Source organism: Podarcis vaucheri (assembly GCF_965113315.1).
Source record: "Podarcis vaucheri genome assembly, chromosome: 3".
Classification (NCBI taxonomy): Eukaryota; Metazoa; Chordata; class Lepidosauria; order Squamata; family Lacertidae; genus Podarcis; species Podarcis vaucheri.
The window spans coordinates 34406433-34429074 of NC_138761.1; the positions used below are offsets into that span (position 1 = coordinate 34406433).

The 22642-nt window shown below is 43.0% G+C and overlaps 1 protein-coding gene across 1 annotated transcript in view; it reads left to right on the forward strand.

Moving 5' to 3' along the window:
- The window catches only part of GALNT14 (polypeptide N-acetylgalactosaminyltransferase 14), a 237656-nt gene that overhangs the window by 167480 nt on the left and 47534 nt on the right, over positions 1-22642 (forward strand). The window contains exon 4 of the mRNA XM_082214849.1: positions 21460-21527. Within this exon, the coding sequence (XP_082070975.1) occupies positions 21460-21527 (68 nt within the window). The remainder of the gene's footprint in view (positions 1-21459; positions 21528-22642) is intronic.

The following is a 22642-nucleotide window of genomic DNA, read 5'->3' on the forward strand; positions in this document are numbered from 1 at the left end:
TGGAGACAAGATCAGGCAGAGTGCAGGACAAAATAGTCTATGAAGACGTAAGAAGCAACTCAAGATGAGAATCTGAGCTGGGTTCAAAAATGAGTGAGTGAGAGAGAGCAAAGAGATTTGGAGCAATCCTTTTCATATACTCACAGGCAGTTTTTTTTCCTTAAAAAAAGTTTAGGGGTACTCTCATTTTTCTACTCATATTGAAATACTGTCCCTCAATCAGGCCAAACTTAGATGCCCTGGTTTAAAAGGCCATATCTTATTTAATTAGCCAAAGTCCTGGGATACGAGGAATGTTTTTGCCTGGCATGTAAGGATATGTGAGCTTCCCTAGGGAGAGCATCCTCTGGTGATGATCAGAGCATCTGGGTTGTTTCATATGGGAAGATGTGGTCCTTGAAGTATTGCACTCCTGAACTGCTTAAGCCAGCACTTTGAATCGGGTCCAGAAACTAACTGGCAGCCAGTACAGTCGAGTCAGGATTGGCATTATACAGTATATTCAAACCATCTTGCCTCAATGAGCAAGCTGGCCGCTGAATTCTGCACCAGCTTAAGTTTCAAGACAGTCTTCAGAGGCAGCCCCAAGCATAACGTGTTGCGGTAATCTAATGATTGTGGATGTGATCCAGCTAAGTCATACTCACAGTAAAATTAATGAACTTTATTTACTTAATTCTACTGATTTCCATGAGTCTTCTCTAAGTATAGCTAACATCACTTAAGAATACTGTAAGTTTGTCACAAGTGTACAAATTGTTTTTTCTATAAAATTTGTATGTATAAATACCCTTTCCCTCCTTTTTCCCAGCTTGAAGATAGAAAGGGCATTTTTCTCCTCATTGTTGGCTTTCAACCAATAAAGAGCATTTAGAAGTCAATGAAGTCTTAAAGGGGGGGGAAGTGACAAGATAACGGGGAATTTGAAATATGTGCATCTCTAATGCAATCATAATTACATGTTCTCTTTCTATAGCAATGCAAATTTCTAAAGCGCTAGTCACAAATTTGAAGGGGTTCTTTGCAGAACTCATGTTACTTCATCTCTTGTCACGCAATATCAATTCCACTTGTTGCCAATGAGGCGCATAAAAATAGCACTGACCAAAACATTCCCCAGTTGCTCAGCTGCAAATGTCAAATTATTGCCTGAAGCAGGATGCTCTTCATGTTAGGGATAGCTGAAGCCAGAAGTGGGAACAGATGGATCCATTCTTCATTACCCCTAAGTGGTGAATGTTCCCTGGATTGTGATGGTCTTTTGGGTTGAGGCAGTAGGCCTGAAGGCTCCCTGAGTTATGACAAGTTCTTGGGCTCCAGGGTAACTGCCATTCTAGCAGCCAGCTGACTTCTTCAGCTCTGGACCTACAAGGGCTATAACAACTCAGGCCTCAACTATCTGAGAGACCGCCTCCTTCCCTACAGACCCTCCTGGATGTTCAGATCAGCAGAAAGTGCTCTTTTGGTGGTTCAATCTTCCTTAGAAGTTCAGGGAGTATGTGGCCTGGCTGAGGGCAATCTCTGTGGCGACTCTAAGTTGTGGAATTCCATCCCCACAGAGGTGAGACTCACTTATTCACAATATATCTTTCAGTGAATGCTGAAGGTGCACTTCTGGCCCTTGACACAGATTCCTGTGACTCTAGTATGTTATAACTTTTTTATTTTTAATTCTGCCTAGACACCTGCTGGTGAAGGGCAGTGATTACAAATTTGATGGTGGTGGTGGTGGTGGTGGTGGTGCTAATGATGATGATATAAAAGATTCCAGGTCAAAACTGTCCCCAGCTCTGTGTGGCCTGTGGTTTGTACCTCAAGCTCTGGCTCCAGAAACTCATGTCTCTCACTATTTTATGAGGTTGGCTATGGCCTGGCACCCAAAACTTTGCTAGGCTTTAGCATGTTGAGACATGGGTGTTTTTTTCTGAGGAACTACCTTTGAGGAAGGCCTATAAGTGTTAATATACCCTTCCAATGCACTATCAGACTTGGCAATTAAAATTTCTTGAAACGGTTTTGAATTGGATTCAAGATAGAGGATGGGTTTGAAATCTGATGGTTTTAGATCAGGGGTGGGCAATCTTTTTTGTTTTCCTGTTGAGGCTGTTTCCTCTCATCTGGAATCTATTGTGGGGGACACATGCCCCCAGTGGATGGAGCCAGAACCAATGGCGGACAGAGCCAGATACAAAAATCTGGAAAGAAGTCTGCCCTTTAGCAATGTCTACTATAGATAACTCAAATCAGAATTGCCAGATTTATGCAGTTTTACTCAGAAAGAATCCCACTGAGTTGGGTGGACTTACTAGTAATTAAATAAGTATGCCCAGTATTATTTTTAGTGCAACATACCAGTACAGCTATCTGAAAAGCAAGTGAAAATAATTACTTTCTGACTTTAGTGTGCTCTACACACACACACACACACATACACACACACACACACACACACACACCATGGCAGAAGCCTACCATAGCTTACAACTGGAGAAAATTTTGCCACCAAGCCATACTAAGCAGGAAAAAGTTAGAACTCCAAGAAAAACAAGAAGGAAATGAACAGAACGGAAGGAAGTTTTAATGGCATTGAAGAATGAAGCAGGTGGAGTCAAGTAAATAATTAGCCAAGGTGCCTTTGTTTTACTGCCACTCAGTCCCTATTAGGGCAAGCAAAAGGATGCCCATTAACCCCTAATATTAACCTTAGATACTGCAGGACTGCACACTTTTCCATTAAGTGCTTACTGTCACCTGTAAGGATGTATCATCTCTGTCGGGAGCAGGTGGTGGAACACTACCTTAGAGCTGGTCTCCTGGTACTGGTACCACTGCTGCTTCCTGGGCAGAGGTGGAGCCAAGAGTGTGACAGCACAGGTACCTGCTACAGCTGCTCAGCTGCCCCATCACCCACTCCTGATCATTATTAAAAGCCTCTTTATCTAAATGATCATTGTTATTTGGTTCCAGCCAAGATTGGCTCCCGAAGTGGCTGAGAGCAATTAAAATACATCCTAATGATTGCATCAAGGATAAAACAGCAAAAGACATTCCGATTTGGCTTCAAAGCAGTCAATTGCAGATGCCATAAGTTAAAAACAACAACAAGGTGCGCAGGAAACCAAAACGAGGACTCATGCAGCACTTGGAGCTGATCAACTATTTTAAAACTTTTCTCCCAAAAAGTTAGAGTTTCAAAAGCAATAGCAAGTGTTTCTTATATATTTCAAGTTCTAAACAGTACCAGAAAATTCAAAATCAGCAAAGATTCCGATTCTGAAGCAGTTTCTTTGCTTTTGTTTATTCTCTCCTTTCCTGACTCCCTGCCTTTAACTTTCCAAAATAAATACTGAACTCAGATGCAACTGCCTTCTGTGCATTGTTTTTGCTGAGTCTACATATGTAATAAATGGAAACCATTTTTCTAGGGAGCCATCCGCAACGAACTGCTTTCATGCCCCTTTAATGTGGGTTGAAATCGTGTCCGCAGCTAAAAGTTCCCATGTTTTGTCAAGCCAAGCAATAACCAGTGGCAGGTGCTCACCTTTCTATTTAGCCACTGCTTGCAAATGCACGCACAGATGCGCCCTAGTTATACTTGTACAACTTGCACACCTAGAGTGGGGAGGCTCTCTAGACGTGCAGAGGCTGTAAGAAAGCTTTCTCTGTTCCTTGCAGGAAGGAGCTTTGTATTTGGTGCTTTGTAGATTCAAGACACACATGGGAATTAAATGCTACTTTTAGAAAGCCTGCAGTGAAAATTAGGCATCTCCTCAGTCCCCCGTAGGAAAGCTTAGCCAAGAGTGAACTAGCAAATGAAAAAATGGCCATGTGCCCAGACCTCTCCATGGCTCATCCAGAGGAACTCGGAGGCTGTCCTTGAAAACATAATCTCCATGCAAACCAAGAGAGCTTCGCAGCTAATTGTCCTTCATAATTGGGAGCCATGAGATTGTTAATGAAAAAGCTCTCCCCGCATAAGAGCAGATCCCTGCAAAACCATAGCTATTCTTTTTGGGCTACAGAAAAGCAGAGTCTCATAGATCTCTATAATCCCTAATTCTCCATGCTAAACACATTATTATTATTACAGTGGTACCTCGGGTTACATGCGCTTCAGGTTACATACGCTTCAGGTTACAGACTCTGCTAACCTAGAAATATTACCTCGGGTTAAGAAATTTGCTTCAGGATGAGAACAGAAATCACGTGGCAGTGGGAGGCCCCATTAGCTAAAGTGGTGCTTCAGGTTAAGAACAGTTTCAAGTTAAGAATGGACCTCCGGAACTATTATTATTATTAAAGTTTCTTTGCCGTCCTTCATCCTTCATAAAAATACATAACAGAGTAGTAGTAGTAGTAGTAATAATAATAATAATAATAATAATAATAATAATATTTATACCCCGCCCATCTGGCTGGGCCTCCCCAGCCATTCTGGGTGGCTGCCAAAAAAATATTAAAATACTGTAATACATCAAACATTAAAAGCTTCCCTGAACAGGGCTGCCTTCAGATGTCTTCTAAAAGTCTGGTAGTTGTTGTTTTCTTTGACATCTGGTGGGAGGGCATTCCACAGGGAGGGCGCCACTACCGAGAAGGCCCTCTGCCCAGTTTAAAAGGCCATAGATTGTTTAATTAGCCAAAGACAAATTAAGCATTCTGATAGTTGAAGAAAGACACAAAAATACATATCAAAAGAACAAAGAAAAGCAACATACCCTCACACTTTAAAGGGCCACAGATGGTTTAATTCGCCAAAGACCTGGCTAAATAAAAATGTTTTCACCTCGCACCTAGAGATATCTCCCTGGGGAGAGCATTCCACCAATGGGGAGCCATTGCAGAAAAGGCCCATTATTGTGCTGCCACCCTCCAGACCTCTAGTGGAGGAGACCCACGAAGAAGGGCCTCAGAGGATAATCACAAGGTCCAGGTTGTTTCATATATCTCCTTCCCTATAGATCACGTGGAATAGGGTCTGTTCTCCAGATCTGAACACATGGGGTGAACGTATCAATTGCCATCCTGACTTAGACTGTTGAATATTGGCTACTGTGATGGATAGCGTAATAGCCTGGCACTGGGTGCTTTTTTGAGAGATTCACGACACCACAATCTGGACTGAGGTTAACCATATCCATGTGGGAAAGCACTGCCAGCCACTCAATGGAAGACATAGAAAGTAAGAAGAACCACCCTGAGACCTCTGGGTATAGGGTGGTATATAAATTCAGTAAAAATTAAAGGAGTCCTGCTGGATCAGACAAAGATCCATCTTAGTCCTACACCGTGTTCTTACCATGACCAACCAGATGCTTATGAGAAGCTTGCAAACAGGAATTGAGGGCAACAGCACTTTCCCCACTTGTAATTTCCATCAACTGGTATTCAGAGGCAAACTGCCTCGGAAAGTAGAGGTGGAACATAGCCACTGTGCCTTGTAGCTATTGATAACCATATCCTCTACAAATTTGTCTAATTGTTTTTTAAAACCATCCAAGTTGGTGGACTCTGCTGTTCAGGAGAACTGTAGGGACTGTCCGATAAAATATTCCACCCATATGGTTCCACTAGTCTAATCACTTAGCTTTCAAATAAGAAGTATAGTCATGTTTATGAGTTTCAGAAGCCTTCCTTTAAATAGCCTCAGCTGTTAAACTTGTGTTTTAAGTGGCTCTAATGTGTTGATCTTGATAGTATGATAAATGTGTTGTTTCCTGTTTGTATGGATAATTGTTTTATTAGAGTGATGCTTCGTTTTCTTGCTTTACCATCAAAACATACTCAACGTTATATATAAAAACAACTCAAGTATCACAGCCTGCAATCCTAAATACAGTGGTACTTCAGGTTACAGACGCTTCAGGTTACAGACTCCACTAACCCAGAAATAGTACCTCAGGTTAAGAACTTTGCTTCAGGATGAGAACAGAAATTGTGCAGTGGCGGCGCAGTGGCAGCAGCAGGAGGCCCCATTAGCTAAAGTGGTGCTTCAGGTTAAGAACAGTTTCAGGTTAAGAATGGACCTCCGGAACGAATAATAATAATAATAATAATAATAATAATAATAATAATAATAATAAAAAAAAATTTTATTTATATCCCGCCCTCCCCAGCCAAAGCCGGGCTCAGGGTGGCTAACAACAATCAAATAATCAGTCAAATAATCACACAATCTAAAAATATTTCATTATAAAATTAATTAAATCAAATTGATGGCAACCAATTAAGCAGAATTATGTGCAGGTTGCCAGAGGAGGGAGTCAGGCTGCGCCCTAACCAAAGGCCTGGCGGAACAACTCTGTCTTGCAGGCCCTGCGGAAAGATGTCAGGTCCCGCAGGGCCCTAGTCTCTTTTGACAGAGCATTCCACCAGTTTGGAGCTGCAGTTCTTAACCCGAGGTACCACTGTACAGTCATACCTCGGCTCCCCAACACCTTGGGAGTTGAACGTTCCGGCTCCCGAACGATCGAAAACCAGAAGTGATTGTTCCAGTTTTTGAATGTTCTTTTGGAAGCCAAACATCCAACGGGGCTTCTGTGGCTTCCGATTGGCTGCAGGAACTTCCTGCAGCCAACCAGAAGCCATGTTTTGAAAGCCGAACATTTCAGAAGACATACAGACTTCCGGAATGGATTCTGTTCAACTTCTGAGGTACGACTGTATTCTGGATAAGGAGTGAGCCTGATTGAAGAAAGTGAGATTTACCTCTGAGTAAGCATGCATATTCACACAAAATGCAAAACCATGGTTTTACATTATGAGGATGAACTGCCACAAGTAGGCTTATGTACTTCCTCCTCACCTCTCAAACTCAGGAGGAGATTGGAAGTGCCTGCCTTAGTTTGTTATTGTTGTTGTTTAGTCGTTTAGTCGTGTCTGACTCTTCGCGACCCCATGGACCAGAGCACGCCAGGCACTCCTGTCTTCCACTGCCTCCCGCAGTTTGACCTTAGATTAATCACATTTTAATCGGAACCATCAACTGTAGTTCATCTTGACTATAATTAGTGGAAACAAGCCAACATTGTAAATCGTGATTTGAAGTTGGTATGTTTTCCCTAACCATTGTTTAGACTAGCTAATTTCTCCAGGTTGAGACATCATGACAAGCGGTGGTAGATCTGAAAGGGAAGGGTGCTTTGGAAGGGGAGAGGAGAGCAAGTGAGCCAGATGTGAAGGTGATTGTTGCAGCTTGCCCTCATAAGGCTAAACCCATGGTATAGCATGCTGCGTAAACGCAGCTATAATAACTGCAGAAACATTTGAAGCTGTGCTCATAATGCACACCAGTCCTGATCCTACTTTTCTGGGAGTGAGCCCCATTGAATTCAGTAGGACCTCTTTCCATGTAGACATAGTTAAGCTTGCTCCATTAATTTAACTAATATTTCACAGAGCTCCATTCTTCATCTCAATATATCACAAAGTCTACCCAGTGATGCATCCAAAGGCCCAATAAATAAATAAGCAGAAGAAACCATCTAAGACCCTCAACATTTAAATGCCTCACTCTCCTTCCCCTTTAGTGAAATAAATGCCACGTTCAAACATCTTTTCATGGCCCAACATTTTTCTTCCCATTTTCTTATTGACTGGAATGTCTGCTTTCTTCCAAAACAGGGCCATCAATATTCTAGCTGCTTTTATCAAATGAATTATTAACTCCACTTTGTTTTCTGAGCCAAATTCTCCCAAGTATTTCAAAAGTACATCCATGGGATTTAAAGGTCCAACCACCCTGGGAATTTCTATTAATTTAGTAGGAATTAAAGGCAGAAGGCTTGAACATATCCACCGGATATGTATCACATTTGCTCTACTATGTCCATGTTGCCAGCTAGCTGAGGATGTATTGCGATAAGTTTGTATTAATTAAATGCTTTTATGTGTGTTTTAACTTCATTGGCATTGGGTTCAGTACAACTGAAGTAGCTTTTAGTCAGGCGGAGTCCTACAGAGATCAGATATAAGCACGTGGTAGTGGCAGGTGGGGCCACGCTGCTCTCTCACCTTCTGAGCACCACATATTAGTGCCATTTACTGGGAAGGGGACAGGTAAGGACAGGGCCGGCCTGCCCACCTCTGCCACCAGCAGAGAAGTGGCACGGGCACTGATGCCAGCTTCCAGTGAGATATCGCCAACATTTTGCGAGATCTCACCAAAATCTCACATGAGATCCTGCAAGATTTTGGCAAGATCTTGCCAGAACACACTGTCATCACTGCTTTGCAAGTGTTGCCACACAATCCAGATAAGGGATACCAGGGTGGCGTGGTGATGGAATGGGGCAGCGTGCCAAGTGGTGAAAGGGGATGTGCTGCTCCTGGGCAAGACAGAAGGGAGCATTGCATTAAACATTTTTGGGAAATGATATACAATGAATTGAAAAAAAAAATGTTTAAAATAACATTTGTTAAAAAACCAGAAGCTTTTCTGTTAGGTATTTTAGGACAAGAGCTGCTGAAAGAAAAATGGACGTTATTCATGTATGCTACAACAGCAGCAATAATCTTAATAGCACAAAACTGGAAGGCTGGAGAAATACCATCAAAAGAACAATGGCAAGAAAAGTTGGTGAACTATGCAGAGTTGGCAAAGTTTACAGATAAACTGCGTGAAAAGGACAATAGTGATTTCGAAAAAGAATGGGAACCTCTTACAACATATTTGCAGAAACAACAAAAAACATGGACTCTCTGGCAGGATTTAAATAAACATTTACAACTTTATTTACAGAGAACAAGAAATTTAACAATGTGACAACATAGTACTATATGCAAACAGCAGAATGTAACATTTGACATAATGAACCAGAAATGGAAGCTGAAGGAAGTCAATAGGGAGGGGAGAAATTGGAAAATGAATGTTATTGATACTGGATATTTGTTATGAGAAAAAGAAAATCAATGAAAATTATTTAAAAAGAAGAAGAAGGGAGCATTGCAGATGTGGGCATGGCCGTGGAGCCAAATCCCATTCCAATCTTCATGCTGACCCTCCCAGTAAATTGCAGCGACCCATGCCAGGAGAGCAGAGCTGTCCCTCAGGCACCACTATAACCATACTTATCATTGCAAAACAGCAATTTCAGATGACTCAGCAGAGAGTGAGGACTGCCTGCACTATAGACAATGGCAACCCCTGCCACTGGGGCAAGCCTGGGTAATCTGATAGGAAACTTACAAAAGAAATGACTTATAGAAGAGATTCACAGTGCCTGAAGCTATGAATGCAGGCATCTCAGAGGCCAGATATCAACCCCCTTAATGTCATCCTTTGCTTAGGAGGTAGAGAGGGATACCAATAAATGTTAATATTATACCCCCCCTCCAGCTACACATATGGCAATTGGTTAAAACTCAAGTATGAAATACAACATTTCACCTAAGAAAATTCTGTGGCATGAATCCACCCTAGCTCTGGCCGACTCTGCTTTCCCAGAGGAAGAGTTGATTCTTGAATGCATAGGAATGGGTGGGGAGCTCTCCCTGACCCTCATTTGCTGAGGCACTGACATAAGCATTATAAGCTCGCCTTAATAAATGTTTCTGGCTCTTCTTAACTCCAGTGAGGCTCTTACCTCACTGCAGAAATGTTCTTGGAAAGCAGGGAACCAGTTTGCATTTCTCTCTCTCTCTCTAAATAATAAACAGCAGAGAACAGAAGGGACTGAGGCAGGCCAGTGCCAGAGGCAGCTGCGAGGGAATGTGAGGTAATATACTACTTACAGATTACTTATGCTGGCAAACTTTGACCTTTGCCTCAGGGGAAAGGGATGAAACATGCCTTCATCTTACAGCACTCTCTAGCGCAGTCTCCAGACAAAAGGCCTTGTGAGAAAAATCATGTCTGAATACCCTAATACTGTGTTCAACAGGGGCAGCTCTCTCCATTTTCTTTTACAGCTGCCCTGGCAGCTCCAAGTAGGGGAGACAATTATCTACATGTGGAATCTCTAAAGGACAGTTTTGGATGATCAGAGAAGCAGAAGGACGAGTGATTTAGGCATGTTCCGATTAGAGATTCTGGCAAACTTTCTCCCTAGGCAGGCTCGAAAAGAATTCATGGCGTTTCTTAAAGCTTACGTCAAAGGAGAAGCAAACTTTTCAAACCTATAATTTCTTCTCTAGTTTGCTTTAACATCTGAGCCAGAGAAAAATTGCCAGCTTCCCCTGCCCTCTCAGTTGAGTGAAGCCCACTGGGTGACCTTGGGTCAGTCATTATCTCTCAGCCTAACAGGTTTGTTGTGAATATTAAAAAAAATGGAGAGGGAGAGAGGTGTATATGCCACTTTGAGCTCCTTGGGGGAAAGGTGAGATATAAATTTTATAATAGATAAATACTGAGAGAATTGATGGGCCGCAGGTTAAATAACCAAGGAGAGAAAGGCCATCTCTGCAAGAAATGGGCTCTGTACCACAACCTCATCTTTTTCCCACTCTGACTACTTAGTTCTCTTGCCAATTCAGCTCAATGAAACCCTGTTACGCATTGAATAGAGCGTGAATTAAAAATATGGAAGGTTTTTCCATTTTTTCTGGGCTTTGGCTTGGTTTGGAATATTGATCTTTGGTAATCCAAGATGAGTTTCGGAGTGCTTGCCCATCTCAGCTTTTGTTGTTGCTACTCATGCAAGTAAAGATGTGCAAGTAAAGATGTTCATCCCTTCCCCGTCACCACCCCTACCTCTTTCGCAAAGATTGTGTCACAGCCCTTTGCTCAGTGTAGACTTTTGCCTGCAAAATGTAGCATAATAAGAAAAGGCCCAGTGCTCCCTTGTAAAAGGTAAAGGGACCCCTGACCATTAGGTCCAGTCATGGCCGACTCTGGGGTTGCGGCGCTCATCTCGCTTTATTGGCCGAGGGAGCCGGCATACAGCTTCCAGGTCATGTGGCCAGCATGACTAAGCTGCTTCTGGCAAACCAGAGCAGCGCATGGAAACGCTGTTTACCTTCCTGCTGGAGTGGTACCTATTTATCTACTTGCACTTTGAGGTGCTTTCAAACTGCTAGGTTGGCAGGAGCTGGGACTGAGCAACGGGAGCTCACCCTGTCATGGGGATTTGAACCGCCGACCTTCTGATCGGCAAGTCCTAGGTTTTGTGGTTTAACCCACAGCGCCACTTGCGTCCCTTCATGCTCCCTTGTACTTATGGGCAATTTAGTAAGTTCTAGGAACAGCCTGGCACTGTTAAAAAAAAGAAGTCATTAATAAGAGTGGAAGCTTCAAAAGACACATTGACTGGCAGTCATCCGACTAGGAAAAGCTGTTGTGTATGATACTGCAGGCAAAATGCCCAACTCCCCATTGGATTTCTGGCTGCAGGGCTGTACTGGGGGCTGATGCCAAGTTGGGCAGCAAAGGGGGGGGGAGGGGGAGGCAGAGGCCTTGCGTGCCAACATGGAGCCTGAAGGAAGGAACAAGGAAGCGGGCATTAGCCCCGTTAAAGACAGAACAAAGGAGGAGCTGGAGTGTGTCTAACACCGCCAAATGGATCATTTCAGTGCTATTGTAATGGTTTTTATAACATTTTTTCATTGCATGAAAGTGCTCTGCAGTCTTTATTTTATGTATCGTCTCAATCCCACAATGCCCATTAGGCTGAGAGCAAGGCAGTGCTTTTCTGTGGCCACCCAGCGAGAGCCAGTTCAGAGATTTCTAAGAGCAGGGAGAAGAAGCTACCAACAGATTTCCCTGCTTCTTCTACAGCAGCCTTCCCCAACCTAGAACCCTCAAGATGTTTTGGGCTGCAGCTCCCATCCGTACCCCAGGCAGCAGATTAGTTTTGATTTTAATTGATTAACCTTCTGCCCTTTCCAGTGAATAAAGTAATATAATTTTTGTAAGCCATAACTCTACCACTTATTGTTAGGGAAGCAAAGGGAGTCTTGAACATTTCGTTTTCTCTGTGAACATTAACACACCGGGACCAAAAATAGCCTTGGATAAAGAAGCAAGGGTGCCTTTCACACCCATTGAAATTGGGCCCTTCTAATTAATCAACCAAGCGGATTGAACCCACTGAAGTTGGCACCCCTGTTTAGAAGCCTGCCTTGCTGAAAACAACTTTCCCCACCTCTTTCAAGTTCCTTGGGAGTGAAAACGCACTTCATAGGAGCTGTGCTCAAATGACGTTGATTAAAAGAGTAAAAAAAAATAAACCAGGTGTTACTCTGAAACTGTATAATTAGTGCTTTGTGCTGACTTCTCTTTTCCTTTATTTCCACACTCCCCCCCCCCCCGCAACCCCATGGCCACATCATTTAGATCCCTCCCCCCACTCTTTCTAATCATCTCTCGGAATGAGGAAGCATGTAACCCGGCTCATGCTTTTACCTTTTTGATGTTCACATAAGAGAACTCTTGAATTTCAAAGAGCTGGTGGGTATTTGAGAGGGAAACGTGGAAGCTGCCTTGTAATCAACACTCATTTATAGTTATTCTTGAACGATTTCTCTCTCTCCTTCTCTCCCCTATGTAATTAGTCATTCTGGGATGCTGGAGTGTTTCATTTCTGCTGGTTTCCCCCCACTTCACTTGCTCTCCACTTGATTTCAGTATCTGTGACCTCTGACCCTTTGAGCATTTTAGGTTATTGTTGGCTTTCTCTTCCTTCCCCCTTGGCCCGCCCCAATCTTCCTCAGGTTCTAAATGCGTTGCCATGGAGATAAATTACTTTCATAAATAATCACAATCCAACATCCAAACTTGTTTTTGTTTTTTTTAATACTAGGAGGTATGAACAGGATATTGAAATCCCTTATACAGTGGTGCCCCGCAAGACGAATGCCTCTCAAGACGGAAAACTCGCTAGACGAAAGAGTTTTCCATTTTGGAGGTGCTTCGCAAAACGAATTTCCTATGGGCTTGCTTTGCAAGACGACAATGTCTTGCGAGTTCCTGCTGGTTTTTTTCCCTCCCCCCCTTTTCTAAGCCGCTAAGCCGCTTATCAGCTGATCCGATCAGCAGATAAGCCACTAAAAGCCGCTAATAGCGCTAATAGCGCTAATCCGTCAATGGGCTTGCTTCGCAAGACGAAAAAACCGCTAGACGAAGAGAATCACAGAACGGATTCTTTTCGTCTTGCGAGGCACCACTGTACAGTCATACCTCAGAAGTCAAATGCCTTGCAAGTTGAATGTTTTGGCTCCCAAACACCACAAACCCAGAAGTGAGTCTTCCGGTTTGCAGGCGTTCTTTGGAACCCAAATGTCTGACACGGGTTCCGTGGGTTCTGATTGGCTGCCGCAGGAAGCTGCGGCAGCCAATCGGAAGTCGCGTGTTGGTTTCTGAATGTTTTGGAAGTCGGATGGACTTCCGGAATGGATTCCATTCGACTTCCAAGGTATGACTGTATATACAGGACTTGATCCAGCAAGATCTCCTTCGAAGCAAACCTTGGTGAACTAAATGGATTCTTCTTAGAAGCTCCCAGGTATCAAAAATGTAAGAATATAAGAAGAGCCTCCTGAACAGGCCAGTGGTCCATCTAGTCGAGCATTCTGTTCTCACAGTGGCCAAACAGGTCCCTTTGGGAAGCCCACTAGCAGGACCTGAGGGCAACCATTTGTGAGCACCAGCAGCTGGTACTCAGAGACATACTGTCTCCTACAGTGAAGGTTGTGCATAGCCATTCTACATTTTACACAACACTTGACATTCATAGTACCACAGATTCAGCCTCTAGCATTTCCATTTAAAAGGACCAACCGGGGAAGACTTTTGCTCAAGCCTTTGGGGAGCTGCTGCCCATCAGAGTAGACCATGCCGGTTTGATGTACCACTCAGTGTTGCATTGAATGACAGCTTTATGTACCTGAAATGGCTGGATGGTGCTGCAAGTCATTGTAAATGTTTGCCCGTTGTTGACTGCCAGAAGGCAGCTGTCTGTGGGAAGTCCACAAGGCATAGATGCTGTGCTCCTGTTAGCTTCAGGGTCTTTAGATTGTATTCTGTTTAATTAAATCCTATGAATCAAACGTGTTTGTTGTGTGTGTAGTGCGATAAATGAGGGCTGATCAAAACAGAGCAACAACTGGCCATAAGGATTCTTCAGATAGATTCTTGGCTCTTTAGTATTCCTTCCGACAGAGGTGCTTGTAATTCATTTTTATTTTTTTTGAAGTCAAGGTGCTTCAAAGAGCATATCAAACATGTTGTGTTTTGGGTGTATCAAAGCCAAACGAAAGAAGCTACCCACACACAAACAAAGGCAAGTATATATGTATAATTGGAAAGCTGGAGCAGAATTTGTAAGAGTTCATTAAAGAACATTTGAGGGAAGTACCATATGAATGTAGTTTGAACAGGTAGGAGGCATACCAACCCCTGGGGTTGAACAGGGCGCTGTTTCTCTGCTTCTCTTTTGGCGTGTGTACAAGCAATATTAAGAAAGGCCAGAAAATGGGAGGTCTGTATGCACCTCCAACATCCCCACTTCACCTCCCTCTTCACAAGGCGTGGCTAATCTGCAACCCTCCAGATGTTGTCCGACTGTCATCTGCCCCAGCCAGCATGGCAAATGGTCAGGGTTGATGGAAGTTGAGTCCATCAACATCTGGAGGGCCACAAGCTAGCCATCCCTGCTTTACACATTGCAGGTGAAGGTAAAGGTAAAGGTAAAGGGACCCCTGACCATTAGGTCCAGTCGTGACCAACTCTGGGGTTGCGGCACTCATCTCGCTTTATTGGCCAAGAGAGCCGGCATACAGCATGTAGCCAGCATGTGTTTTTTTTTTTTTTTAATGGCATACTGTCATCTCAGGATGCTTCCAGATAGGTGTTTATTGTGGGATCACCAGTGCTCATGGCACACACGTTTTTTGCAGCATCCACACAGCGCTGTTGGCATAAAAAATAACAGCCCATATTCTCCCCCAACCCCATTAACCTGGAATTACCCTTACTAGGAAAAATCTAGCAAGTAAGGAAAGAAAGAAATCTGTTGCCCATGATCTGTTTGTAACATCTCAGTGGCTTGTTTGCAAATCAAGGCCCCATCTGGAAGCACAGACATGCCGCTTGTCAATCCAGTGGTTCTGGAATTTATTCCGAGATTCTGCACGTGACAGCCGACTCTCTTGTACGGTGGAGAGGGAGGTATGCAGGGCATTCCCTGTGATGGGGACAGCAGCTGCTCCTGCAAGGTACCATCTGCATGTTGGAGCCCTGAGGAGGTTTGGATTCCAGCACCTGCTTCCAAGGCAGAGGTAGAATCCATCGATGTTTCTCTCTCCCCTGTCACGATGATGAATGGGTACGCAGTCGTTGTCAGCTTGAATCCTTCATTTCTATGGCTTCTTACATGGGATATTAGTCCAAATCTTAGACTGGGTGAGTGTCTGCATATATTAAATACGTACGCGGTGATGTTAGTGCAAAGGTTCTCTTATCTTGTAGAGACTGCACACGCTGCTGAAAAGGCCTTCTGATGCAGAACCCTCCATCAAAGCCGGCCCAATGTAGCAAGTTCCCAAGTATTGTTATCCACCAAGCATATTATCAGATTAGCCTTTTAAGTGTCTTCTTATCTAACTTTAGGTTGATTTCTGGAATAAGCACTTGTGCGCAGTTCAAAATAAGAGCCCTGTTTTGTGTATGCAAGAGGACTTTCTATGTTCAGCGCAAAACGTGTAGGGCCAAAGCCACACATACACCATCCACATGCATCTCCCATCCACCACCCAAATTCACACGCTTCCGTACATCCACAGACAAGCATGAACCCCATTCATCCATCCGTCTCTCTGTCTCACATGTGAACAAGTTTCCAAAGTTTTGCCCTTTTAAAGAAGTCATTCCTTTGCAACTGGTGTTTGCATGCAAACAGATGTTAAGGAAGGGACAGAAAAACAACAACAAAGTGTCCTGGAGGCTCCCCCTCCCCTCTTTTCAGAACATAGCTCTGGATCTCTGAAAGCAGTTGGCATATCTCCGTATTTGCCTTCTTTTTTTCACAGAACCTTTCCAGCCCCCTCTCCAATCTCAGTCACTCTATTCCCCTCATCTCTGTTTCCTCCCTCTCCTTCCCCCCCCCCCTGCATGAACATTCACATACATACACATCTCTATAATGTGCTGAATAGCAAGTGTTTGAAACTCAGAATATGCTTCTAAAGCAGGGCTGGCAAAGCTCAGGCCTGGAAGGTGAATGAGCCCCTTCAGGCCACCCTGTCTGGCCCTCAGGCTTTTCCACAGGCCACCCTCCCTCCTCACATCTAGTGTTTTTGCCATGCTGGAAAGTGTCCTTGAACTTTCCTACCTGAGTGGAGGGTGGGAGCCGATGACGCTGTGTGTAAAACATGGATAGGCAAACTAAGACCCGGGGGCCAGATCCGGCCCAATTGCCTTCTAAATCTGGCCCGAGGATAGTCCTGGAATCAGCATGTTTTCACATGATTAGAATGTGTCCTTTTATTTAAAATGCATCTCTGGGTTATTTGTGGGGCCTGCCTGGTGTTTTGACATGAGGAGAATGTGTGCTTTTATTTAAAAAACATCTCTGGGTTATTTGTGGGGCATAGGAATTCGTTCATTCCCCCCAAAAAAATATAGTCCAGCCCCCCACAAGGTCTGAAGGACAGTGGACCGGCCCCCTGCTGAAAAAGTTTGTTGACCCCTGGTGTAGAATCTGCAGAAAGCCCAAATGTGCATTCTCTCCTCACTTTTGACTGTAGCCCCACCCACCACCCACATGTGGCCCTTCGAAAGTTATGCAGAAGGGAATGTGGCCTTTGGGCTGAAAAGGGTTCCCCAGCCCTGTCTTAAAGGGTGCCATTTTAGTTTTCCTCAGCTTTCCGGGTTGAGGCACTTGAAAAAACTTCAGAAAGGGAGAGGTGAGTGGGAGCATTAATAGCTTGTTCCCAGTCACTTAAGATTGCCCAAGCAATTATTATTGGAATGGCATACTAAAGATGAGGAGGTAAAATCAGCAGAATACATTGGGCTAAAGCTATTGGACACAATATACAGTTAGAAGGTTGGGAGAGGTTATGGAATGAAGGTGTTAATTTTACTGCATGCAGTATGCTTAAAGAAAATGTTATGAAAATGATGTATAGGTGGTATTTGACACCAGTTAAACTGGCTAAAACGTATAGAACAAAAAATGAATGTTGGAAATGTAAGGAAAAGGAAGGTACTTTTTACCATATGTGGTAGACATGTAAAGAGGTAAACGCTTTCTGGGAAATGATACATAATGAGTTAAAGAAAATGTTTTAAAACACTTTTGTTTAAAAAACCCAGAAGCTTTTTTATTGGGTATAGTGGTTAGAGAGATACTGAGACAAAATAAAAAAACCTGATCTTATATGCACCAACTGCGGCAAGAATTTTGTTAGCCCAAAGATGGAAACAACAGGAGTTACCAACAAAAGAAGAGTGGCAGATGAAGCTGATGGACTTTGCAGAACTGCCAAAACTGATGGGAAGAATCCAGAACCAGCAAGACCGAGCACTCCAAAAGGACTGGAACAAATTTATATCCTATCCGAAAGACAACTGTAAGCAATTAACATTATGAGCAGGGTTATCTGAAGATTTCTAAGAAGAAATTGCTACCTCTTCAGGTTGAGTAATATAATATTTTAGGTAATGATACAACAAGGATGGGAAACAAAGCGAAATGTAAAGATGTAAAGTTTAATTTTGTAAACCGTTAGACAGGAGGAAGGGAAGTTGTTAGGCTCAGTGGAGCCAAAGAGATAAAATAAGAGGATACGGTGTTATGTAATTAGATTATATGTAAAACCAATAAAAATCATATACAGTGGTACCTCGGGTTGAGAACTTAATTCGTTCTGGAGGTCCGTTCTTAACCTGAAACTGTTCTTAACCTGATGTACCACTTTAACTAATGGGGCCTCCCACTGCCGCTGCGCCTCCTCCTCATGATTTCTGTTCTCATCCTGAGGTAAAGTTCTTAACCTGAGGTACTATTTCTGGGTTAGCGGAGTCTGCAACCTGAAGCAACTGTAACTCGAGGTACCACTCTGTGTGTGCCCAAGCCCTGGCAAGGATCACTAAGAACCTGGACTAGTAAAGAGAGTTTAGCACTGCAGCATCTGGGTTTTCTAGTGAGTCTGTCACCACTGAAGACCACCACCAATTCGCCATGCGAAGATTACCCTGGAAGAACAGCAGGAGGGTGGATGGTTGAGGAGAGGGTTGGACCCGAGACTAGAGGCTAGTGAGTCAGTTGGAAAGGCTTGTGGGCCACCAGTTCTCCAACTCTGACTTGGTTTCAGACGATCTAATAATGTCTCATCTCGTTTGGCCCAAAGTAACTGCAGACTCATTCTCATTTCCCAACTGGCCCGACAACTTAACGGAAAAAAGGTCATTGTCTTTAATTTAATTCTACTGGTTCATTAAAGGTTTTTTGTGCTGTTCCCCCCCTTCTATTTTTACCCATTTTCGTTTCCAGGCAATCGGCGCCTGTTAAATATTCCGCCAAGCGTGATATTGCTCTCCCGTCTCCCAGTTCTGACATACTCTGTTGCAGTAATTTGCTGAACTCAGCTCCTACATTTGGCTTTCTTTTGAAGGAAAGGCGGAGGGAGCCCTCAGCACCAACAAACCTATTAATAATAATAATTAAAAGAGAACTTGACAAGTGGGAACAGCACATCTAAATCTCACTCCATGAGTGTGTGTATGTGTGTGAAGGAGAGAAAGAGAGAGAGAGAAAAAATGTGAGCCCTGTGGAAATAAAAGGGGGGAGCTGTTTTTGTTCTTATTTATCTTTAATAGGCCACTTACATTTGGAATGCCATGCTGAACAGTCTTCTTCGAAATGAGTTTTTGTAAAGGCCAAATATGGGAAGCGGGTTGGTGTTACTCACTGTGACCATTTTTGGGCTCACCATGTGAGGTCATACCTCCACAGACAATAAATATATAGGATTAAGTTACAGGTAGGTAGCCGTGTTGGTTTGCCATAGTCAAAATAAAAAAAATTCTTCCAGTAGCACCTTAAAGACCAACTAAGTTAGTTCTTGGTATGAGCTTTCGTGTGCATGCACACTTCTTCAGATACACTGAAACAGAAGTTGCCAGATCCTTCTATATAGTGAGAAGGTGGGGAGGGTGGTAGGAATGGGAGATTGGCAGATAGCTGAGATGAGCCTGTTGACGACTCTTAATGACTGCAATAGGTCTTCCAGGAAAAGGCAAGGGGTGAGAAGGTGAAAAATGGCTTAGTCATGTATAATGAGATAAGAATCCAATGTCTTTGTTCAAACCAGGTCTCTCCATGGTTTTGAGTTTGGTAATGAGTTGCAATTCAGCAGCTTCTCTTTCCAGTCTATTTCTGAAATTCCTTTGTAGTAAAACAGCTACTTTGAGATCTTGTATAGAATGTCCTGGGAGATTGAAGTGTTCTCCTACTGGTTTCTCTGTTTTGTGATTCTTGATGTCAGATTTATGTCCGTTTATTCTTTGGCGTAAGGTTTGGCCTGTTTGTCCAATATAGAGAGCTGAAGGACACTGTTGGCATTTGATGGCATACACAATGTTAGATGATGAGCAATTAAATAGTCCCGATATGGTATGTGTGATGTTGTTGGGGCCAGTAATGGTGTTGTCCGGGTGTATGTGGCAGCAAAGTTGGCATCTGGGTTTATTGCAGGCTCTGGTGCCAGTGTCTGTGTTAAGTCTGGTTGTAGTATTATTGTGTGCATGCACACGAAAGCTCATACCAAGAACTAACTTAGTTGGTATTTAAGGTGCTACTGGAAGAATTTTTTTTATATAGGATTAAGTTTAAGACCACTCCATTAGGGCTGGCTGAATCTGCCCATTTCAGCTTTGCTCAGTTTCTCGTTTTTCCAATCTTACATCCAGTTCCCCACATTTCTGCCTCAGTTTGTGGTTAATTTTTAATCCTCATAAGAATTCATCAACATTTTAACGTGATTTCCCCCCAATATACACATTTTTGCAAAGCACTTTTGCCTAAAATAATGTGCCTTTGCATTTTTTTTCATGAACCACGTTGCAAATTTCAGAGGACAGCAAATTTTCAAAGATGGCCATATTTTAATTCTTTTCTTTTTCCAGAAAGTGGGAATTTTGTAGGTTCACCTTGAAGTTTGAACTGAAGAAAATTGCCCAACCACCTCTACACTTCATACATTACACTTTTTTTAAGATTTAAGTCTAAGGGCTATGATCCAACACAGAGTTAGGAGTACTGATTGCCACCCCTATCAGTGCCCTGATGAGCAAATTTATGCTATGCATATGTTTGAATGAATGTGGTATTTTGAAAACCATTAACATCTGAATCTAGTTTGGCAGATAGTTCCCTCGTGGTAAAGTAAAATTAAGGAAAGAGTTTGCAATGGGTCAAGTTAAAATAATTAAATTTGCCTGAAAACATTAATTAACCAACAGTATTAATCAATGCATTCATTCAATGCCAATTACAACGGAATTTTCAAAATCTGATTGTAATTGGAGCTTTCCCTTGTTTAGAATTTATGGCAATCTGTATTTTCTTCAAGTTTCAGCAATAAATTCAAGATTATTTTTTTTCAAACAATGGATGATCCGTTCATTTCATTCCAAAAACAGAAATGGGTATCTTCAAATTAACATGCATGCTGGTACATTTATTTTAAATGTTTGGGCGATCCCTTGGCTAAAAAACAAACCAGCCCTAGTATAAATGGTCAAGTAATTTAAGTGTTCACAGTGGCAGTGGTTGTGGCAGCCTATAGTTAAATACATCCACTCAATTTTCCCCTCCTCAGAAATGGCCTGTTCCTTTTTATGTATTTTTTAATATTTTGTTGGAAGCCACCCAGAGTGGCTGGGGAAACCCAGCCTGATGGGCGGAGTATAAATAATAAATTATTATTATTATTATTATTATTATTATTATTATTATTCATAAAGTTGAGATTTCCACCAGGTCCAGCCTTAAAAATAACCCTATTTTCTAAGTTATTTTAGATATCCCTTCTATCCTTTGATGTCAGCCACAGAAAAGCAGGTATCCTTGCCTCTATAGTATTATCACTGTTTTTGCCTGCTCTCTATATTGTAGAATGTTCCTGGGGACCTATTTGCACAACTTTGCCAACTTTGCTTTTATCCTTTTATAAAAGTGCTGCTTCTTTTATTTCCCAGTGGCTCGAGTTTCCTTCTTTGTGGCCAGGTATGCCTGGAGTCCTTGCGATATGTAGGTTTCCCCTCCGCACATAATCAACTTTCCAATAATGTGAGACATTGGATACTTTAACATAAACCTGTCACCTCTCCTGGTTTATATAGCTGTTGGTTATCATCATGTCACAACAGGTCTGTTTGACATAAGGATATTTCCAAACTGCTCTTCAGCCACCTACCCAATTGTCTCTTGGAGGAAAATTGGTCCAGAGCTTTATTTTCCTGGCTTAATTTTTTCTGCTGAACTGCTGCCCTGTATCTTTTTTCTGGTCTTTCCTCAGTGTTCTGAACCGAACTCCAGTGCATCTGGTCCAGGAAATTATATTGGTAGATGATTTCAGTGATGACCGTAAGTGACATTTTATGACTTGAATGTGGAAGGGAGGGGCGAGTGGGGGAAGGGGGGGGAGAACTATGTGTGTACATGCTTGGAAAGGCAGGTGCCTGGGTGCCCATGGTGGGGCAAGGGGACAATGCCCGCCCTCAATGAACCATAATCCACAGATTCCCAGCATGCATGGAGGAGAGAGAGTAAATGTCGAGCATTTGTATAAACTGAGAGAAGCGGCAAAATATATAGGCACCCAATTTTTTGTTGCTGTTGAGAAATTAGCTGATAGGTTTTGTGTTTTTTTTTAAATGTTAGCTTATAATCTGTATGCATATACAGTGGTACCTTGCTTCTTGAATTTAATCCATTCCAGGAGTCCATTTGACTCCTGGAATGGTTCAAAAAACCAAGGTGTGGCTTCCGGTTGGCTGCAGGAGCTTCCTGCATGAAATTGGAAGCTGCGTCGGACATTTGGCTTCCAAAAAACATTCGCAAACTGGAGCCAATTTGTTCAGCAGCTAAGGCATTTGACTACCAAGGTACCACTGTATAGCAGAATTTTAAAAAGCTTGGAAGCTGCAGCTTCCTGGAGTTACTCAGTTACTCAGTTCCACCACCTATTCTGTCTTATTCACACATCGCTTGCATTGATTAAAAAGGAAAACACACACACACACACACACACACACAGAGAGAGAGGAGTCCAAATGCTGAATAAAAAAGGTTTCTTATTTAAATTTATGTCATCCTCATAAGGATGGCTTGGGATTTTATCCTACATGACTGGAGCTACCAGGCCCAACCCACCCATGAAGAGGGTCTCAGTTGAAGCACCCACAGACACCCTGCTGGCCTATCTTCACCACTGTTGGAGAAGCAGCTTTGGTGCTGATTTTCAGTGAGATCTCACAAGATTTCAGCAAGATCTCCCCAGAAGCTGGCAAGATCTTGTCAGGACTCGGTGCCATTGCCAACGCCGCCTGACCATCGCCAGTGGAGGCAAGGCAGACAGAGCAGTGGCACGGCAGGGTGGCACTTCCTGTTTCACCAAAATGGGACGTGTCACATCTTGGAGCTACCTTCATGGCATCCTCATGCAAAGAAATGGGGGGGTGAGTGAGCAGGAGGAAGGA